The sequence below is a fragment of the Strongylocentrotus purpuratus genome, unplaced genomic scaffold, assembly GCF_000002235.5.
Source record: "Strongylocentrotus purpuratus isolate Spur 01 unplaced genomic scaffold, Spur_5.0 spur5_scaffold_8, whole genome shotgun sequence".
Lineage (NCBI taxonomy): Eukaryota > Metazoa > Echinodermata > Echinoidea > Camarodonta > Strongylocentrotidae > Strongylocentrotus > Strongylocentrotus purpuratus.
In genome coordinates this window covers 29,507,740-29,530,086 of record NW_022145614.1, presented here as the reverse complement: position 1 = coordinate 29,530,086, position 22,347 = coordinate 29,507,740, and the positions used below count along the sequence as shown (strand labels likewise).

General features: G+C 37.7%; 3 protein-coding genes across 3 annotated transcripts; all 3 read right to left on the bottom strand.

Annotated features, from left to right (window-relative positions):
• Window positions 1-3,422: 3,422 nt before the first annotated feature.
• On the bottom strand, window positions 3,423-4,858 carry LOC115920356 (SLIT and NTRK-like protein 4). Its single transcript, XM_030976004.1, has one exon. It carries the CDS (start codon window positions 4,608-4,610, stop codon window positions 3,429-3,431), a length of 1,182 nt encoding a protein of 393 aa, XP_030831864.1. The 5' UTR covers window positions 4,611-4,858; the 3' UTR covers window positions 3,423-3,428.
• A 2,028-nt stretch (window positions 4,859-6,886) lies between these two features.
• On the bottom strand, window positions 6,887-9,087 carry LOC115920403 (internalin I-like). Its single transcript, XM_030976151.1, has one exon. The coding sequence runs from the start codon at window positions 8,768-8,770 to the stop codon at window positions 6,887-6,889; it is 1,884 nt and encodes a 627-aa protein (XP_030832011.1). The 5' UTR covers window positions 8,771-9,087.
• Window positions 9,088-13,431: 4,344 nt separating this feature from the next.
• Window positions 13,432-16,949, bottom strand: LOC105437420 (protein artichoke-like). Its single transcript, XM_011663984.2, has one exon. It carries the CDS (start codon window positions 16,947-16,949, stop codon window positions 13,638-13,640), a length of 3,312 nt encoding a protein of 1,103 aa, XP_011662286.2. The 3' UTR covers window positions 13,432-13,637.
• Between the last annotated feature and the right edge of the window lie 5,398 nt (window positions 16,950-22,347).

The window sequence follows — 22,347 nt, the reverse complement described above, 5'->3', positions numbered from 1 at the left end:
AGTCCGGTACTACGCAATGGAGCGTATCGCAGCTGGCCAGATGCGAAGTATGTCCAATCATAACATACACGATATCCGGGGTTAACGAAATGCAGTGAGAACAGCGGAAATTTTCTTACTCCGGAATAGGCGCTAGTACGGGACTAAAAACAGCGAGTGTGAAAAGCCAAAAAAATAGTCCGGGGTTAAGGATAGTACGGGGCTAAGCAAAGTACGGGTTTAAGCAAAACCAGTGTGAAAAGAGTATATGTGTAAATGTCCATTTTACTTTCAGCTAAAGTATTTGTCCTTTTCAATCTGGATAAACATAAAAAGATAATTCTGTGAAATTGAGAAAATCATCCTGTACATGACTGATTGTTATCTCATAATTCCTTCTATAATATTCAATCGGTGGTTATTTTAATTTTCTGGGTTACCCCCTTTTTTCTTGTTCAAACATCAAGCAACCAAGGTTAACCAAATATACAGAACAAGGTAATATAAACAAGAGGTGAGGATTTATCTTTTTAAGTCAATGTTTTATTGATTTTTCTTTGTGCATGAATTTCAATACAGATTCAACATCCATGAACTAAAAACATTATGAATTCATGAATCTTTATTTTACATTTACATCCATTCCCTTTATCTTTCCCTTCATATAAAGGGTTAAGAATGATGTTCGTATAGACCTTCATGAAATCAACTAAACTTCATTCCCTCATCCTATTATATTGCCTAGACTCCCTAGATAAATCAGGTTTGATTTTTGTAAGATACATTTACACTGCAAGCAGAAACCATCATTTTGTTCACATTCCTGAGTTGTGTTGGAAGTTGCTAGGCAACTATCCAAAACCACAACTAAAAGCCAGAGTTAAAAAAACTCCTACCTCTGGAGTTTGGGTTTTTGAAACGCAATTGAAACTCCACTAGTTTTTGCTGCATAAATGCTCACTCTCAAGCACTGTCTGTAGCTCTGTGCCAGGCGACACCCACTCGTGCCCGGAAGAGCGCCAACATGGTCCCAGCTCACTCACACACTGGATGTCGACTCACCATTCAGAAACTAGAACTATATAGCCTACCGTAATTAACGTTGTATTAACCGCACTTTTCTGCCGCCAAATTTTTTTTTTTTTTAAGTTTTGATTTATGCCCCTCCACCTGGCACTATATGCCTGGCAATGTCTCCCAGCTCAGTAATCTGTGTGTTGACCACTCGGAAACTACAACAACACTCAAATTTGTCTGTCATCTTGGTTTGAAAGTAATCCTAATAGATCAAAATATGTAGTTTACAATAATAATTCCTCAAATTTTTCTTCTATTACATGGAGTACCACCAGGTTCTATCCTATAATCTACTGTTTTTAATTTACATTAATGATCTTACACATTCTTCTAAAAACGACATTGTTACTATAATTTGTGACAAGTTCACAAACACAAATTGGCGCCTTCAACTGTACCTCGATGTTAAGTCCTTCCCCGCGTGGGTTTTCGGCAACAAAACAAAACAAAAAAAACAAAACAACATAGGGGTGCGCCTTATACACAGGTGCGCCTTATACACGGAGATTTAAGGTAATTAAAAAAATGACATTCTTAATATTATTTGTGCCAATTTCACAATCACAAATCAGCGCCTTCAACTTCACCTCGTAGCAAAATGAAAGTCGCTTGGCTTTTCAAACATACTAAGGTGTCTGCTAAAAAAGCCACTTTTTCTTTTTTTTTGTCTTAAAAATAGGGGTGCATCTTATACACAGGTGCGTCTTATACACAGAGATTTACGGTAGTTGAGTTCTAAATATGCTTACTCTGTTAAAGAGAGACTGTCTTGAATCATCAATGAAAGATTGATTACATATATATAACATAATAAATAAAAGTTAAGTGTACAACAAGGTTTTGGAATTATCAATATGATAAGAACTTGACACATTCTTAAACTAGGATAGATAGATAGATAGATATAGATAGATAAATAGATAGATAGATAGATATATACAATATACATGTGGTACATTGGTACAATATTCTTATATTTCTTAACTCTCACAAATAAAAGAACCATACAAAGTGTTTGAATAATAAACAAGGGAAACGCTCTCGGCGGTCTCGCCTGCATAACGCAATTCAATATGATAAACCAGAACATCAATGACGTAGCGCTCATCCAGATCTCGCAACAACAAATATCGTAAATTTTATATGGTACACTTTTGAACTGGTCAAAAAATAAAAATCTGATGTCCTGGAAGGGACATAATTTCATTTCATTTGCATAAAGTACCATAAATAATCAATGGAGCAAAATCTCACAATTCTGTGTAGAAGTTTAGTGTTCCAAATTTAGCTCTACCAGATGGGGGAAACCAAATCAAAATCGGTCAAGAAATGAGGGAAAAGAAGCAATTTTTGTTATTTTTGGAATAAATTTGCATAAATTACCATAATTAATTAATGGAGAACAATTTCAAAATTCTGTGTAGAAGTATAGTGTACCAAAGTCAGCTCTACGATATAAAGCAAACCAAATCAAAATCGGTCGAGAAATGAAGGAGAAGAAGCCTTTTTTGTGATTTCGAATAAATTTGCATAAATTAGCATAGATAATGAATTTCAAGATTCTGTGTAGAAATTTTAAATCCCCCTCCTAGTCCTATCATATGAAACAATCAGAATCAGAATCAGAATCAAAATCGGTTGAAAAATAACGAAGAAGAAGCATTTTGAAAATCTTGATGTTGATGCCACAACAAAGTCTAAGTTTGTTGACCTTCAATGACCTTTGACCTTAACTTAGTGACCTGAAATTTTACTTCCATGATTGGGGAGACTTGATAATGCTATGGTCCAAGTTTTATTGACTAAGAACTTATACTTTCAAAATTATATCAAAAATTCAAAAACTTAACCTTAGGTTAAGTTTTCGATGATGATGCTACAACATAGTCCAAGTCTGTTGACCTGAAATGACCTTTGACCTTGACTTTGTGATCTGAAATTCTACTCACATGATTGGGGATACTTGATTACCCTATAGTCAAAGTTTCATTGACTAAGAACTTATACTTTAAAAATTATATCAAAAATTCAAAAACTTAACCTTAGGTTAAGTTTTTGATGTTGACGCTGCCGTCGCGGTCACCGGAAAAGCGGCGCCTATGTCTCGCTTTTTGCTACGCAGGCGAGACAAAAACAATCAATAAAAACAAAGATTAAAATTAATTCTTAGAAAAAGACATTTGTATTTTTGATTTTGCTAAGTGTTCATTATAGCACAATTGTATAGGGGGAAAAAAATCAACATTTCACTTTAAAAAATGCTCTCTTGAATAAAAAGGGCTTTTTTCTACATTGATTCATTTGCCTCCCAGACACATAAACAAAGGGCTTTTTTCTATGCCTCCCAGAAATTACACTTATCCCATTTGTTTTCAAATTAAAATATTTTTCTTCCATTCCCTCAGCTGCCAGAGGGCTACTAATAAAGACGATATCCTTGTTGTGATTGATCTGTCATTATTACGGCATCCAGAGTTACCACAGGAGAGCGTTTCCTTCCAATTCTTGGCCAACACTGTAGACGTATTATCCTCCATAAGTTTCTGAACCGTCCCTGATTGTTCCTCTACAAGCAAGTTCACCATGAATTTTGTCCGCCCAGCCCCATTCTCACTCCAACAGGTATAGGTCCCTGTCAGGTTCAGGCTGACATGTTCAATAAAGAGGGCATTGTGAGGAAGGACAGAAACACTGTCTGGTAGTTCACTACCAATAGAGGGCAGTTGTTGCCTATGAGAGGTAAATGACCAGTGAATGATGACCGACAGATTTGAGGTGATGATTGGGCAAGGTATCTCGACGGACTGATCACCGATGAATGTCAACAGTGTCTGCAGTGGCTGAGAACACAGTTGAGGCAGACATGTGAAGTTGTTGGACATGGCCAGTTCAGCTAAACTAGAATTGGAATAACCAGCAGGTTGACTGCAAACAACAGGATCATCCATCCAGGACTCCAGCATACAGACAGCCATGATCAGGTCACAATCACATAACCAAGGATTATCTTGTAAATTTATTACTATTGACTTCAAAGAGAAGGACAAGAAACTAATATCAAGTGTTGTCAGTAGATTGCCTGCAAGATGTAAAGTTGCCAAGTTCTTCTGATGTTCCAGGGCACGGAATTTGAAAGACACAATTCTGTTGTAACTCAGATCCAGTACCCAGAGATGTTGAAGTTCTCCAAAAGAATCTTTATTGACACTCCTGATTCTATTGCGAGACAAGTTCAGAGAGTCGGCATTGTTTGGCAAGCAATATGTAGGAATAGAACTAAACAGATTATTGGATAAATCCATCACTTGTAAATATTTAATATGTAATAATGGACACTGGTTTCTAAGTTCATTGGACGACAGGGAAATACGCCGTAGGTTTGGGAAATTTGTGAAAGGTAAGACACTTGCTTTGTTGATGAAAAATTGTCCAAAAGCCATGTTTTTGTCAATGTTTAGTGAATATACAAGTTGAATGTCCTCCAACACATGAAGGGACACATTTGAAAATGGCATATTAGCAAGTTCAAGATATTCAAGACCCTGTATTCCCATAAATGGCCGACTTGACTTATATGTCAAAGGATTTCCACTCAGTTCAAGAACTCTTAGATCCCCAATATATGAAAACACCCCAGAAGATAGGTGGACTATTTGATTTCTTTCCAGATTCAGAGTTCTAACGAGCTGAAGGCCAACAAAGGATAAATTTGTTACATTGACTATCAGATTGTCAGCCAATTCAAGAAATTTGAGAGAGGATGCTAGGGAGAAAGTGAAATCAGGTATGCATGAGAGGTGGTTTTTATTGAGGTAAAGTCTATGGTGGCCCTGAAGGGACATCGCGAATAGACTAAATCGTGAAAAATATGCGATAAAATTCACGATATCGTCAATTTTATCGCATATTTTTTACGAAGAAATTCACGAAATTGACGATATCGTGAACTTTATCGTGAACTTTTCACGATGAAATTGACGATATCGTGAATTTTATCGTGAAAAGTTCACGATATAAAGTTCACGATATCGTCAATTTTATCGTGTACTCTATCGTGTACTCTATCGTGTACTCTATCGTGTACTCTCCTGACGGGCGCTTCGTAAACAAAACCTGCCCTAGCTGGGGGAGACAGAGAGAAGGAAAAAAGGGAAAGGGAAAGAAAATATAAAAGGAAAGAAAGAAGAGGAAGAAGGAAAGAGGGAAACGGGGGAAGGGCGAAAGGCTCTTACCTCCCCCCCCCCCCCCCCCCCGCCAAAAAAATAAATAAGAGAGAGAGAGAGAGAGAGAGAAGGGAAAGGGAAAGAAAGAAGAGGAATAAGAGGGAAACAGGGCAGGGAAAGGGCGAAGGGCTCTTGCCTCCTCCCCCCCCCCCCCCGCCAAAAATAAATAAGAGAGAGAAGGGAAAGGGAAAGAAAATATAAAAGGAAAGAAAAGAAGAGGAATAAGAAGGAAAGAGGGAAACGGGGAAGGGCGAAGGGCTCTTGCCTAGCTCCTCCCTCCCCACCCCCCGCCAAAAAAATAAATAAGAGATAGAGAGAGAAGGGAAAGGGAAAGGGAAAGAGAAGATAAAAGGAAAGAAAGAAGAGGAAGAAGAAGAAGAAAAGAGGGAAACGGGGGCGAAGGGCTCTTGCATCCCCCCGCCCAAAAAATAAATAAGAGAGAGAGAGAGAGAAGGGAAAGGGAAAGAGAATAAAAAAGGAAAGGAAGAAGAATAAGAAGAAAAGAGGGGCTCTTGCCTCCTCCCCCCCCCTCCCGCGCCAACAAATAAATAGGAGAGAGAGATAGAGAGAAGGGAAAGGGAAAGGGAAAGAAAATATAAAAGGAAAGAAAGAAGAAGACGGAAAGAGGGAAACGGGGAAAGGGCGAAAGGCTCTTACCTCCCCCTCCCCCCTCCCGCCATAAAGGGAAAGAGAAGGGAGAGGGAAAGAAAATATAAAAGGAAAGAAAGAAGAGGAAAAAGAATAAGAAAAGAGGGAAACAGGGGCGAAGGGCTCTTGCCTCCTTTCTTTTCTTTCTTTTCCTTTCTTTCCTATTCTCCCTCTTTTTCGTTTTTCTCTTTCTTTCTTCTCTTTCCCTTTCCTTCTCTCTCTCTCTCTTATTTATTTTTTGGCGGGGGGCGGGGGGACGAGGCAAAAGCCCTTTGCCCCCGTTTCCCTCTTTTCTTCTTCTTCCTCTTTCTTTCTTTCCTTTTATCTTCTCTTTCCCTTTCCCTTTCCCTTCTCTCTCTCTCTCTGATTTATTTTTTGGCGGGGGGGGGGGGGGGGGAGGGGGGGCAAGAGTCCTTTGCCCTTCCCCCGTTTTCCTCTTTTCTTCTTCTTCCTCTTCTTTCTTTCCTTTTATCTTCTCTTTCCCTTTCCCTTTCCCTTCTCTCTCTCTCTGATTTATTTTTTGGCGGGGAGGGGGGGGGGGGGGAATGAGGAGGAGGCAAGAGCCCTTCGCCCCCCCCCCCCCCCGTTTCCCTCTTTTCTTCTTATTATTCTTTCTTTCCTTTTATCTTCTCTTTCCCTTTCCCTTTTGTCCTTCTCTCTGTCTCCCCCAGCTAGGGCTGGTTTTGTTTACGAAGCGCCCGTCAGGAGAGTACACGATAGAGTACACGATAGAGTACACGATAGAGTACACGATAAAATTGACGATATCGTGAACTTTATATCGTGAACTTTTCACGATAAAATTCACGATATCGTCAATTTCATCGTGAAAAGTTCACGATAAATTTCACGATATCGTCAATTTCGTGAATTTCTTCGTGAAAAATATGCGATAAAATTGACGATATCGTGAATTTTATCGCATATTTTTCACGATTTAGTCTATTCGCGATGTCCCTTCAGGGCCACCATAAAAGTCCAATCAAACCAGGTGTAATACAAACCTGGTTGAAATCGGTCAGGTTATTGCTGGATGCAAAAACATTATACCCAGATAACAAACTTGAATTTAATGATCCAATCCCATTGTTGTTTACAATGATACTTACAAGTGGAGCATGAGTGGATATAACCTCAGCTATTCTGTTACTCTCAACATTGATATATAGAATTCTGTGATCCAATACATGATTAAAATTCATACGAGTTAAGAAATTAAAACCGATGTCAAGTCTTTGAAGAGAAGGCAAGTTGATGTTTTCAAACTCTACAATAAAATTGGAAGCTAACTGCAAAACTCTAAGATTATTTAGATTAGAGAAGTCATGGGGGTGGATGGTCCTCAGCTGGTTGTGACTTAAAGATAGAGTTTCAAGTGATGGCATCGAACTGAAAAAACCAAGTTTTGAGATTTGATTTTGGCTAAGGTTGAGAGTAACAAGCCTTGGTAGGTGGTCAAAGGTTGCATTTCCTATCACATGAAGGATGTTGCCTGATAAATCAAGACGTCTCAGAGCAGGCAAAGCTGTGAAGTTTAGGAGTTCTGACAACTTATTGTAGCTTAGGTCAAGGGTAAGAAGACTAAACGAGTCGATGAGACTGTTATCATCCAAGGTTTTGATGGAGTTATGACAGAGAAACAGCCACTTTAGGGCAGGTAGGTTTTCAAAGTTTTTCACATTCCCGATTTGGTTATAGCACAAGTTGATGTATCTTAGAAAACGATGTTCATACTTGAGAGATATCACATCTTTAATGAAATTGTTTGAAGCATAAAGACTAGATAAACCAGGGAACGGATGAATGGAAAAGTTACCAAGATGGTTGTTGTCGATATATAGAATTACTACGTTTGAATAGTTCCCTGCAGGATTCATGTCCATAACTGATATTTTGTTGCGGCCAAGAAGAAGGCTCGATGGTACACTGAAGTCCGAGTGAGGCATATAACAAACAATTTCATTATCGTTAAGATAGATGACAGCTATGTTTGGAATGTTAGTAAAAGCAGGGTGACGGATATGTCTTATACTGTTTTTTGCCAGTATTATATCTGTAATGTATGACATGTTTCTGAAGGGTGAGACATCAACAATTTTATTTCTTGCCAGGTTAATTCTTTTAAGTGAAGGAAGGTAGGCAAATGTTGTGTCAGCAATGCTTCGAATTCCATTGGATTCCAGGGAAAGTATCGTAAGATTGTCCATCTTCTGCAACTTATCCAGGTACTCTACATTATTTTTATCAATATTCAGCTCTAAAATCACTTCAGGATGTGTAAACACTGCATTGGACAGATCAGTAACAGTGTTTCCTTCAAGATTAAGGTTCCATATTTTGAAGGGAACTTTTGGTGCATCAGATAGTTTGTTGTATGCCAAACTCATCTTGAAAGGCTGTCTTTCTGGCATACTAGAAAGAAACAACTGTGGCCACTCTACAAAGAAATTTTTAAAGATAGATACATCAATAAGGTGAGGTAATGAGCCAAGATATGGAATGCTCACAAGTTCATTTGATTCAAATTCGATGTATGTTAGTTTCATCAAGCGTTCAAAAACATTTTTCTCAATGTATTTCAATTTATTTTGTGATAGGAAAAGTTTACTCAACTGGGCTTGGCAGGAGAATGACTTTTTATTTAGTCTAGTGATATAGTTAGTATGCAGGTTAACTTCACCAGCATCGCATGGAATGTCCTCTGGAACATTGTTAAGACCACACCAAGCGCAGTCCACATTGACCAAATCGTTTACCCTCTCACAGTCACAACCAACAGAACATTTTCCTTGGACTGTTCTCCCAATGAAGGCAAGCACATACAAGAAGATATGAAGATTCATCTTGCTGGTTTAAACGACAGGAACGAAAGCAGATTGAAGTAGAATGTCCAATCCAAGCAAATCTGGGAACTTGTAGAGCGACAGCATCTAAAAGCCTGACAAAAGACACTGATGACAAGAGCAGTCCATGATTCCTTACTGGAAGATATGAAGAGTGCCTGGTTGTATGCGAACTTAAAGTCTTCAAGGTAGAGAACAAACAATGTATAGCAAGAGCAGAGTAGCTGAGGGAGAATGTTCTACAAACTGCATGCAAATGCAGAAGCAGATCATTGAATGATCTAAATGTCTTATGTTTGGATGTATACTGCTGATCATGCCCCGACAAAGATGTCCTTTCCTTTTCCTACCATTCTCTTGTTCGGAAGCAATTCTAAGTTAATTGAAGCGGGAAAAAAAGCTTGATCTGACTGCTGCTGTAAAAAGAAATATTACCCAACATCATGCACGATGCTTTGATTCCTCATTTTGTGACTTAAAAACTCAATAGTTATAGAATATAGTCATTTCCTGTTTGATACTAGAGGGCATGAATGCTAATTGGCCTTCAATCCATGATTCAAAATCTCATGTTTCATCTCAAGATAATTAGCTTTCAATGAGACCTTTTAAAGTGCCTGAAGGATTCATTAAAGGATAAAAAGACACTTTCAGACATATTACATCCATTGGTTGTGTGTGTGTACTTTATTTGCTGGTAGTAAACACAGTGATTTATCATGATTTTCAAGCACTTTCAAGAGTAGATTATTACGAAAAATGTATGAAATTATTGTTAAACATACTAAATATAAGATATTTGAATGTGTGATGGGCATTAGCAAGAAGAAGCATAAAAAATACTAACGGACGGGATTAAAACTAGAAATATCGCAATCTGTATCCCCCGGCAGTGGCAACCATTTTGTGTCATCCTTATGTTGGAAGGAAGGACAAGTCCCCTCTCTGAAACAAAAAGATGACGTAGAGATGATCACTAGTGGCTCAGACTATTGTCAAGACTAGGAGTAGCATCACCAAAACAATATGTGTGTAGATTAGAGTATAATGCATTTCTGTAGAAAATATGAAAGAAATGTGTCAAGAAATGTGGCAGTTAGAGCACACAAAAGACAGCCACCAAAATATGACTGGCGGTGGCGGGGGCGAACATGGCGTAACGCTGCTCAATCCAAAGTACCTCACCAGCGTACTGCCGGGGGATACAATAAAAAGTTTGTTGGCATACTATATTTTGGCAGGGCATTCTACAAAAATTAAAACTAATTTTATTATTTACTATGTAAATCAGAAAAATCAGAACTGATGTTATTATTTACTATTTAAATCAATGTATCTATCTATTATTTGCTACAGTAGTTTTTCTAAACTACGCCACCATCAAGAACTTAAAACGTCACATTCGTGCATGCCCCACCCCCAATACATCGCCTTCCCAGGGTTCATGTGCGCTTCGCAAGCCTGCCATTATCCTCTTTCACGAGCCGCCAGAGACAACACTTTGGACATATTGCTGGGCAAGGAGAGGGGACAGAGGGATAGGTAGATAGATTTATATAGTAAATAATAAAACCAGTTCTGATTTTTCTGATTTACCACAATAAATCAATGTATCTACCTATAATTTGCTAGACCAGCACAGAAAGGACCGGGAGGCATGTCCCAAAAAGAAGGAGATTACTGGGGATTAATGGCAGAACACCTCCCCAGAGGAAACGTCCCTGAGATAAAAGAAATGGAAGACCGCCAAATGTGATGCAATCCCTTTTTACTCTATGTGTAAATGTCCATTTTACTTTCAGCTAAAGTATTTGTCCTTTTCAATCTGGATAAACATAAAAAGATAATTCTGTGAAATTGAGAAAATCATCCTGTACACGACTGATTGTTATCTCATAATTCCTTCTATAATATTCAATCGGTGGTTATTTTAATTTTCTGGGTTACCCCCTTTTTTCTTGTTCAAACATCAAGCACCCAAGGTTAACCAAATATACAGAACAAGGTAATACAAAACAAGAGGTGACGATTTATCTTTTTAAGTCAATGTTTTATTGATTTTTCTTTGTGCATGAATTTCAATACAGATTCAACATCCATTAACTAAAAACATTATGAATTTATAAATCTTTATTTTACATTTACATCCATTCCCTTTATCTTTCCCTTCATATAAAGGGTTAAGAATATATGTTCGTATAGACCTTCATGAAATCAACTAAACTTCAGGGCAATTCCCTCATCCTATTATATTGCCTAGACTCCCTAGATAAATCAGGTTTGATTTTTGTAAGATACATTTACACTGCAAGCAGAAACCATCATTTTGTTCACATTCCTGAGTTGTGTTGGAAGTTGCTAGGCAACTATCCAAAACCACAATTAAAACCAGAGTTAAAAAAACTCCTACCTCTGGAGTTTGGGTTTTTGAAACGCAATTGAAACTCCACTAGTTTTTGCAGCATAAATGCTCACTCTCAAGCACTGTCTGTAGCTCTGTGCCAGGCGACACCCACCCGTGCCCGGAAGAGCGCCAACATGGTCCCAGCTCACTCACACACTGGATGTCGACTGACCATTCAGAAACTAGAACTATATAGCCTACCGTAATTAACGTTGTATTAACCGCACTTTTTTGCCGCCAAATTTTTTTTTTTTAAAGTTTCGATTTATGCCCCTCCACCTGGCACCATATGCCTGGCAATGTCTCCCAGCTCAGTAATCTGTGTGTTGACCACTCGGAAACTACAACAACACTCAAATTTGGCTGTCATCTTGGTTTGAAAGTAATCCTAATAGATCAAAATATGTAGTTTACAATAATAATTCCTCAAATTTTTCTTCTTTTACATGGAGTACCACCAGGTTCTATCCTAGGTAATCTACTGTTTTTAATTTACATTAATGATCTTACACATTCTTCTAAAAAACGACATTGTTACTATAATTTGTGACAAGTTCACAAACACAAATTGGCGCCTTCAACTGTACCTCGATGTTAAATGAAAGTCCTTCCCCGCATGGGTTTTCGGCAACGAAACAAAACAAACAAAAAAACAACAACATAGGGGTGCGCCTTATACACAGGTGCGCCTATTACACGGAGATTTACGGTATTTAAAAAATGACATTCTTAATATTATTTGTGCCAATTTCACAATCACAAATCAGCGCCTTCAACTTCACCTCGTAGCAAAATGAAAGTCGCTTGGCTTTTCAAACATACTAAGGTGTCTGCTAAAAAAGCCACTTTTTCTTTTTTTTTTTGTCTTAAAAATAGGGGTGCGTCTTATACACAGGTGCGTCTTATACACAGAGATTTACGGTAGTTGAGTTCTAAATATGCTTACTCTGTTAAAGCGAGACTGTCTTGAATCATCAATGAAAGATTGATTACATATATATAACATAATAAATAAAAGTTAAGTGTACAACAAGGTTTTGGAATTATCAATATGATAAGAACTTGACACATTCTTAAACTAGGATAGATAGATAGATAGATATAGATAGATAAATAGATAGATAGATAGATATATATACAGTATACATGTGGTACATTGGTACAATCTTATATTTCTTAACTCTCACAAATAAAAGAACCATACAAAGTGTTTGAATAATAAACAAGGGAAACGCTCTCGGCGGTCTCGCCTGCATAACGCAATTCAATATGATAAACCAGAACATCAATGACGTAGCGCTCATCCAGATCTCGCAACAACAAATATCGTAAATTTTATATGGTACACTTTTGAACTGGTCAAAAAATAAAAATCTGATGTCCTGAAAGGGACATAATTTCATTTCATTTGCATAAAGTACCAAAAATAATCAATGGAGCAAAATCTCACAATTCTGCGTAGAAGTTTAGTGTTCCAAATTTAGCTCTACCAGATGGGGGAAACCAAATCAAAATTGGTCAAGAAATGAGGGAAAAGAAGCAATTTTTGTTATTTTTGGAATAAATTTGCATAAATTACAACAATTAATTAATGGAGAACAATTTCGAAATTCTGTGTAGAAGGTTAGTGTACCAAAGTTAGCTCTACGATATAAAGCAAACCAAATCAAAATCGGTTGAGAAATGAAGGAGAAGAAGCCTTTTTTGTGATTTCGAATAAATTTGCATAAATTAGCATAGATAATGAATTTTAAGATTTTGTGTAGAAATTTTAAATCCCCCTCCTAGTCCTATCATATGAAACAATCAGAATCAGAATCAGAATCAAAATCGGTTGAAAAATAACGAAAAAGAAGCATTTTGAAAATCTTGAAAATGACCTTTGACCTTAACTTAGTGACCTGAAATTCTATTTACATGATTGGGGAGACTTGATAACCCTATAGTCTAAGTTTCATTGACTAAGAACTTATACTTTCAAAATTATATCAAAAATTCAAAAACTTAACCTTAGGTTAAGTTTTCGATGATGATGCTACAACATAGTCCAAGTCTGTTGACCTGAAATGACCTTTGACCTTGACTTTGTGATCTGAAATTCTACTCACATGATTGGGGAGACTTGATTACCCTAAAGTCAAAGTTTCATTAACTAAGAAAACTTAACCTTAGGTCAAGTTTTTGATGTTGACGCCGCCGCCGCCGCCGCCGTAGTCGTCACCGGAAAAGCAGCGCCTATGTCTCGCTTTTTGCTACACAGGCGAGACAAAAACAATCAATAAAAACAAAGATTAAAATTAATTCTCAGAAAAAGACATTTGTATTTTTGATTTTGCTTAGTGTTCATTATAGCACAATTGTATAGGGGGAAAAAAAATCAACATTTCACTTTCAAAAATGCTCTCTTGAATAAAAAGGGCTTTTTTCTACGCTTCCAAGAAATTACACTCATCCCATTTGTTTTCAAATTAAAATATTTTTCTTCCATTTCCTCAGCTGCCAGAGGGCTACTAATAAAGACGATATCATTGTTGTGATTGATCTGTCATTATTACGGCGTCCAGAGTTACCACAGGAGAGCGTTTCCTTCCAATTCTTGGCCAACACTGTAGACGTATTATCCTCCATAAGTTTCTGAACCGTCCCTGATCGTTCCTCTACAAGCAAGTTCACCATGAATTTTGTCCGCCCAGCCCCATTCTCACTCCAACAGGTATAGGTCCCTGTCAGGTTCAGGCCGACATGTTCAATAAAGAGGGCATTGTGAGGAAGGACAGAAACACTGTCTAGTAGTTCACTACCAATAGAGGGCAGTTGTTGCCTATGAGAGGTAAATGACCAGTGAATGATGACTGACAGATTTGAGGTGATGATTGGGCAAGGTATCTCGACGGACTGATCACCAATGAATGTCAACAGTGTCTGCAGTGGCTGAGAACACAGTTGAGGCAGACATGTGAAGTTGTTGGACATGGCCAGTTCAGCTAAACTAGAATTGGAATAACCAGCAGGTTGACTGCAAACAACAGGATCATCTATCCAGGACTCCAGCATACGGACAGCCATGATCAGGTCACAATCACATAACCAAGGATTATCTTGTAAATCCATTACTATTGACTTCAAAGAGAAGGACAAGAAACTAATATCAAGTGTTGTCAGTAGATTGCCTGCAAGATGTAAAGTTGCCAAGTTCTTCTGATGTTCCAGGGCACGGAATTTGAAAGACACAATTCTGTTGTAACTCAGATCCAGTACCCAGAGATGTTGAAGTTCTCCAAAAGAATCTTTATTGACACTCCTGATTCTATTGCGAGACAAGTTCAGAGAGTCTGCATAGTTTGGCAAGCAATATGTAGGAATAGAACTAAACAGATTATTGGATAAATCTATCACTTGTAAATATTTAATATGTAATAATGGACACTGGTTTCTAAGTTCATTGGACGACAGGGAAATACGCCGTAGGTTTGGGAAATTTGTGAAAGGTAAGACACTTGCTTTGTTGATGAAAAATTGTCTTAAAGCCATGTTTTTGTCAATGTTTAGTGAATATACAAGTTGAATGTCCTCCAACACATGAAGGGACAAATTTGAAAATGGCATATTAGCAAGTTTAAGATATTCAAGACCCTGTATTCCCATAAATGGCCGACTTGACTTATATGTCAAAGGATTTCCACTCAGTTCAAGAGTTTTCAGATCCCCAATATATGAAAACACCCCAGAAGGAAGGTGGACTATTTGATTTCTTTCCAGATTCAGAGTTCTAACAAGCTGAAGGCCAACAAAGGATAAATTTGTTACTTTGACTATCATATTGTCAGCCAATTCAAGAAATATGAGAGAGGATGCTAGGGAGAAAGTGTAATCAGGTATGCACGAGAGGTGGTTTTTATAGAGGTAAAGTCCCATCAAACCGGGTGTAATACGAACCTGGTTGAAATCGGTCAGGTTATTGCTGGATGCAAAAACATTATACCCAGATAACAAACTTGAATTTAATGATCCAATCCGATTGTTGTTTACAATGATACTTACAAGTGGAGCATGAGTGGATATAACCTCAGCTATTCTGTTACTCTCAACATTGATATATAGAATTCTGTGATCCAATACATGATTAAAATTCATACGAGTTAAGAAATTAAAACCGATGTCAAGTCTTTGAAGAGAAGGCAAGTTGATGTTTTCAAACTCTACAATAAAATTGGAAGCTAACTGCAAAACTCTAAGATTATTTAGATTAGAGAAGTCATGGGGGTGGATGGTCCTCAGCTGGTTGTGACTTAAAGATAGAGTTTCAAGTGATGGCATCCAACTGAAAAAACCAAGTTTTGAGATTTGATTTTGGCTAAGGTTGAGAGTAACAAGCCTTGGTAGGTGGTCAAAGGTTGCATTTCCTATCACATGAAGGATGTTGCCTGATAAATCAAGACGTCTCAGAGCAGGCAAAGCTGTGAAGTTTAGGAGTTCTGACAACTTATTGTAGCTTAGGTCAAGGGTAAGAAGACTAAACGAGTCGATGAGGCTGTTATCATCCAAGGTTTTGATGGAGTTATGACAGAGAAACAGCCACTTTAGGGCAGGTAGGTTTTCAAAGTTTTTCACACTCCCGATTTGGTTATAGCACAAGTTGATGTATCTTAGAAAACGATGTTCATACTTGAGAGATATCACATCTTTAATGAAATTGTTTGAAGCATAAAGACTAGATAAACCAGGGAACGGATGAATGGAAAAGTTACCAAGATGGTTGTTGTCGATATATAGAATTACTACGTTTGAATAGTTCCCTGCAGGATTCATGTCCATAACTGATATTTTGTTGCGGCCAAGAAGAAGGCTCGATGGTACACTGAAGTCCGAGTGAGGCATATAACAAACAATTTCATTATCGTTAAGATAGATGACAGCTATGTTTGGAATGTTAGTAAAAGCAGGGTGACGGATATGTCTTATACTGTTTTTTGCCAGTATTATATCTGTAATGTATGACATGTTTCTGAAGGGTGAGACATCAACAATTTTATTTCTTGCCAGGTTAATTCTTTTAAGTGAAGGAAGGTAGGCAAATGTTGTGTCAGCAATGCTTCGAATTCCATTGTATTCCAGGGAAAGTATCGTAAGATTGTCCATCTTCTGCAACTTCTCCAGGTACTCTACATTATTTTTATCAATATTCAGCTCTAAAATCACTTCAGGATGTGTAAACACTGCATTGGACAGATCAGTAACAGTGTTTCCTTCAAGATTAAGGTTCCATATTTTGAAGGGAACTTTTGGTGCATCAGATAGTTTGTTGTATGCCAAACTCATCTTGAAAGGCTGTCTTTCTGGCATACTAGAAAGAAACAACTGTGGCCACTCTACAAAGAAATTTTTAAAGATAGATACATCAATAAGGCGAGGTAATGAGCCAAGATATGGAATGCTCACAAGTTCATTTGATTCAAATTCGATGTATGTTAGTTTCATCAAGCGTTCAAAAACATTTTTCTCAATGTATTTCAATTTATTTTGTGATAGGAAAAGTTTACTCAACTGGGCTTGGCAGGAGAACGACTTTTTATTTAGTCTAGTGATATAGTTAGTATGCAGGTCAACTTCACCAGCATCGCATGGAATGTCCTCTGGAACATTGTTAAGACCACACCAAGCGCAGTCCACATTGACCAAACCGTTTACCCTCTCACAGTCACAACCAACAGGACATTTTCCTTCGACTGTTCTCCCAATGAAGGCAAGCACAAACAAAAAGATATGAAGATTCATCTTGCCGGTTTAATGGACAGGAGCGAAAGCAGATTGAAGTAGAATGTCCAATCCATAGAAGCCAATCTGGGAACTTTTAGAGTGCAAGCATTTAAAAGCCTGACAAAAGACACTGATGACAAGAGCAGTCCATGATTCCTTACTGGAAGATTTGAAGAGTGGCTGGTTGTATGCGAACTTAAAGTCTTCAAGGTAGAGAACATACAATGTATAGCAAGAGCAGAGTAGCAGAGGGAGAATGTTCTACAAACTGCATGCAAATGCAGAAGCAGATCATTGAATGATCTAAATGTCTTATGTTTGGACGTATACTGCTGATCATGCCCAGACAAAGATTTCCTTTCCTCTTCCTACCATTGTCTTGTTCGGAAGCAATTCTAAGTGAATTGAAGCGGGACAAAAGCTTGATCTGACTGCTGCTGTAAAAAGAGATATTACCCAACATCATGCACGGTGCTTTGATTCCTAATTTTGTGACGTAAAAACTCAATAGTTATAGAATATAGTAATTGCCTGTTTGATACATAATGAAGTGGAAATACTAGAGGGCATAAATGCTAATTTGCCTTCAATCCATGATTCAAAATCTCATGTTTCATCTCAAGATAATTAGCTTTCAATGAGACCTTTGTAAGTGCCTGAAGGATTCATTAAAGGATAAAAAGATACTTTCAGACATATTACATCCATTGATTGTGTATGTGTACTTTATTTTCTGGTCGTAATCACAGTGATTTTTCATGATTTTCAAGCAATTTCAAGAGTAGATTATTACGAAAAATGTATGAAAATATTGTTAAACATACTAAAAATAAGATATTTGAATGTGTGATGGGCATTAGCAAGAAGAAGCATAAAATATACTAACAGACGGGATTAAAACTAGAAATATCGCAATCTGTATCCCCCGGCAGTGGCAACCATTTTGTGTCATCCTTATGTTGGAAGGAAGGACAAAACTCCCCTCTCCCCTCTCTGAAACAAAAAGATGACGTAGAGATGATCACTAGGAGTAGCATCACCAAAACAATATGTGTGTAGATTAGAGTATAATGCATTTCTGTAGAAAGTATGAAAGAAATGTGTCAAGAAATGTGGCAGTTAGAGCACACAAAAGACAGCCACCAAAATATGACCGGCGGTGGCGGGGGCGAACATGGCGTAACGCTGCTCAATCCAAAGTACCTCACCAGCGTACTGCCGGGGGATACAATAAAAAGTTTGTTGGCATACTATATTTTGGCAGGGCATTCTCCAAAAATTAAAACTAATTTTATTATTTACTATATAAATCAATGTATCTACCTATTATTTGCTACGCTTTGGACATGTTGCTGGGCAAGGAGAGGGAACAGAGGGATAGGTAGATATTTATATAGTAAATAATAAAACCAGTTCTGATTTTTCTGATTTACCACAATAAATCAATGTATCTACCTATTATTTGCTAGACCAGCACAGAAAGGACCGGGAGGCATGTCCCAAAAAGAAGGAGATTACTGGGGATTAATGGCAGAACACCTCCCCAGAGGAAACGTCCCTGAGATAAAAGAAATGGAATACCGCCAAATGTGATGCAATCCCTTTTACTCTATTACTGTTTTCACACTGGCAATATTTTGCTTAACCCCGTACTATAGGTGGGGTTAAGGGGGGGGGGGGGGTCTTAGCCCCACCTATAGTACTGGGTTAAGCCTATTCCACTTTCTGTTCAGACTGGTATTTACCAAAGTGGGCTAAAGTTGGCTAACCCCACCTATAGTACGGGGTTAACTAACCCTGCAAAATAGCAGGGCTAACTCCGCAATTGTGGTGCTAACTCCTGCTAACCCCGCAATTGCGGTGCTAAGCAAATGAATGAGAACAGAAATGAAAAATAGTCCGGTACTACGCAATGGAGCGTATCGCAGCTGGCCAGATGCGAAGTATGTCCAATCATAACATACACGATATCCGGGGTTAACGAAATGCAGTGAGAACAGCAGAAATTTTCTTACTCCGGAATAGGCGCTAGTACGGGACTAAAAACAGCGAGTGTGAAAAGCCAAAAAAATAGTCCGGGGTTAAGGATAGTACGGGGCTAAGCAAAGTACGGGGTTAAGCAAAACCAGTGTGAAAAGAGTATATGTGTAAATGTCCATTTTACTTTCAAAATATGTACTTTACAATAATAATTCCTCAAATTTTTCTTCTATTACATGGCGTACCACAAGGTTCTTTCCTAGGTACTCTACTGTTTTTAATTTACATTAATGATCTTACACATTCTTCTAAAAACGACATTGTTACTATAATTTGTGACAAGTTCACAAGCACAAATCGGCGCCTTCAACTGTACCTCGATGTTAAATGAAAGTCCTTCCCCGCGTGGGTTTTCGGCAACAAACAAAACAACAACAGAAACAACATAGGGGTGCGCCTTATACACAGGTGCGCCTTATACACGGAGATTTACGGTAATTAAAAAAACGACATTGTTAATATTATTTGTGCCAATTTCACAATCACAAATCAGCGCCTTCAACTTCACCTCGTAGCAAAATGAAAGTCACTTGGCTTTTCAAACGTACTACGGTGTCTGCTAAAAAAAGCTACTTTTTCTTTTTTTTTGTCTTAAAAATAGGGTTGCGTCTTATACACAGGTGCGTCTTATACACAGAGATTGACGGTGGTTGAGTTCTAAATATGCTTACTCTGTTAAAGAGAGACTGTCTTGAATCAACAATGAAAGATTGATTACATCTACATAACATAATAAATAAAAATTAAGTGTCCAGCAAGGTTTTGGAATTATCAATATGATATGAAATGGACTCATTCTTAAACTAGGATAGATAGATAGATAGATATAGATAGATAAATAGATAGATAGATAGATATAAACAGTATACATGTGGTACATTGATACAATCTAATATTTCTTAACTCTCACAAAAATAAGAACCATACAAATGGTTTGAATAATAACAAACAATCAATAAAAACAAAGATTAAAATACATTCTCAGAAAAAGACATTTGTATTTTTGATTTCGCTAAGTGTTCATTATAGCACAATTGTATAGGGGGAAAATAATCAACATTTCCTTTTCAATTTTTTTTTATACATTGATTCATTCGCCTCCCAGACACATGAACATGTATTAGGCAACAGAAATTACCCTCATCCCATTTGTTTTCAAATTAAAATATTTTTCTTCCATTCCCTCAGCTGCCAGAGGGCTACTAATAAAGACGATATCATTCTTGTAATTGATCTATCAATATTACGGCTTCCAGAGTTACCACAGGAGAGCGTTTCCTTCCAATTCTTGGCCAACACTGTCAATGCATTATCCTCCATAAGTTTCTGAACCGTCCCTGATCGTTCCTCTACAAGCAAGTTCACCATGAATTTTGTCCGCCCAGCCCCATTCTCACTCCAACAGGTATAGGTCCCTGTCAGGTTCAGGCTGACATGTTCAATAAAGAGGGCATTGTGAGGAAGGACAGAAACACTGTCTGGCAGTTCTCTACCAATAGAGGGCAGTTGTTGCCTATGAGAGGTAAATGACCAGTGAATGATATCCGACAGATTTGAGGTGATGATTGGGCAAGGTATCTCGACTGACTGATCACCAATGAATGTCAACAGTGTCTGCAGTGGCTGAGAACACAGTTGAGGTAGACATGTGAAGTTATTGGACGTGGCCAGTTCAACTAAACTAGAGTTGGAATAACCAGCAGGTTGACTGCAAACAACAGGATCATCTATCCAGGACTCCAGCATACGGACAGCCATGATCAGGTCACAATCACATAACCAAGGATTATCTTGTAAATCCATTACTATTGACTTCAAAGAGAAGGACAAGAAACTAATATCAAGTGTTGTCAGTAGATTGCCTGCAAGATGTAGAGTTACCAAGTTCTTCTGATGTTCCAGGGCACTGAATTCGAAAGACACAATTTGGTTGTAACTCAAATCCAGTACCCAGAGCTGTTTAAGTTCTCCAAAAGAATCTTTATTGACACTCCTGATTCTATTGCGAGACAAGTTCAGAGAGTCTGCATAGTTTGGCAAGCAGTATTTAGGAATAGAACTAAACAGATTATTGGATAAATCCATCCCTTGTAAATATTTAATATGTAATAATGGACACTCATGGTTTCTGAGTTCATTGGACGACAGGGAAATATGCCGTAGGTTTGGGAAAATCGTGAAAGAAAAGACACTTGCTTTGTTGATGAAAAATTGTCTTAAAGCCATGTTTTTGTCAATGTTTAGTAAATATACAAGTTGAATGTCTTCCAACACATGAAGGGACACATTTGAAAATGGCATATTAGCAAGTTTAAGATATTCAAGACCCTGTATTCCCATAAATGGCCGACTTGACTTATATGTCAAAGGATTTCCACTCAGTTCAAGAGTTTTCAGATCCCCAATATATGAAAACACCCCAGAAGATAGGTGGACTATTTGATTTCTTTCCAGATTCAGAGTTCTAACGAGCTGAAGGCCAACAAAGGATAAATTTGTTACTTTGACTATTAGATTGTCAGCCAATTCAAGAAATTCGAGAGAGGATGCTAGGGAGAAAGTAAAATCAGGTATGCATGAGAGGTGGTTTTTATTGAGGTAAAGTCCAATCAAACCTGGTGTAATACGAACCTGGTTGAAATTGGTCAGGTTATTGCTGGATGCAAAAACATTATACCCAGATAACAAACTTGAATTTAATGATCCAATCCCATTGTTGTTGACATTGATACTTACATGTGAAGCATGTGTGGATATAGCACTAACGATTCTGTTACTCTCAGCATTGATATATAGAATTCTGTGATCCAATAAATGATTAAAATTCATATGAGTTAAGAAATTAAAACCGATGTCAAGTCTTTGAAGAGAAGGCAAGTTGATGTTTTCAAACTCTACAATAAAATTAGAAGCTAACTGCAAAATTCTAAGATTGTTTAGATTAGAGAAGTCATGGGGGTGGATGGTCCTTAGCTGGTTGTGACTTAAAGTTAGAGTTTCAAGGGATGGCATTGAACTGAGAAAACCAAGTTTTGAGATTTGATTTTGGCTAAGGTTTAGAGTAACAAGCCTTGGTAGGTGGTCAAAGGTTGCATTTCCTATCACATGAAGGATGTTGCCTGATAAATCAAGACAACTCAGAGCAGGCAAAGCTGTGAAGTTTAGGAGTTCTGACAACTTATTGTAGCTTAGGTCAAGGGTAAGAAGACTAAACGAGTCGATGAGGCTGTTATCATCCAAGGTTTTGATGGAGTTATGACAGAGAACCAGCCACTTTAGGGCAGGTAGGTTTTCAAAGTTTTTCACATTCCCGATTTGGTTATAGCACAAGTTGATGTATGTTAGAAAACGATGTTCATACTTGAGAGATATCACA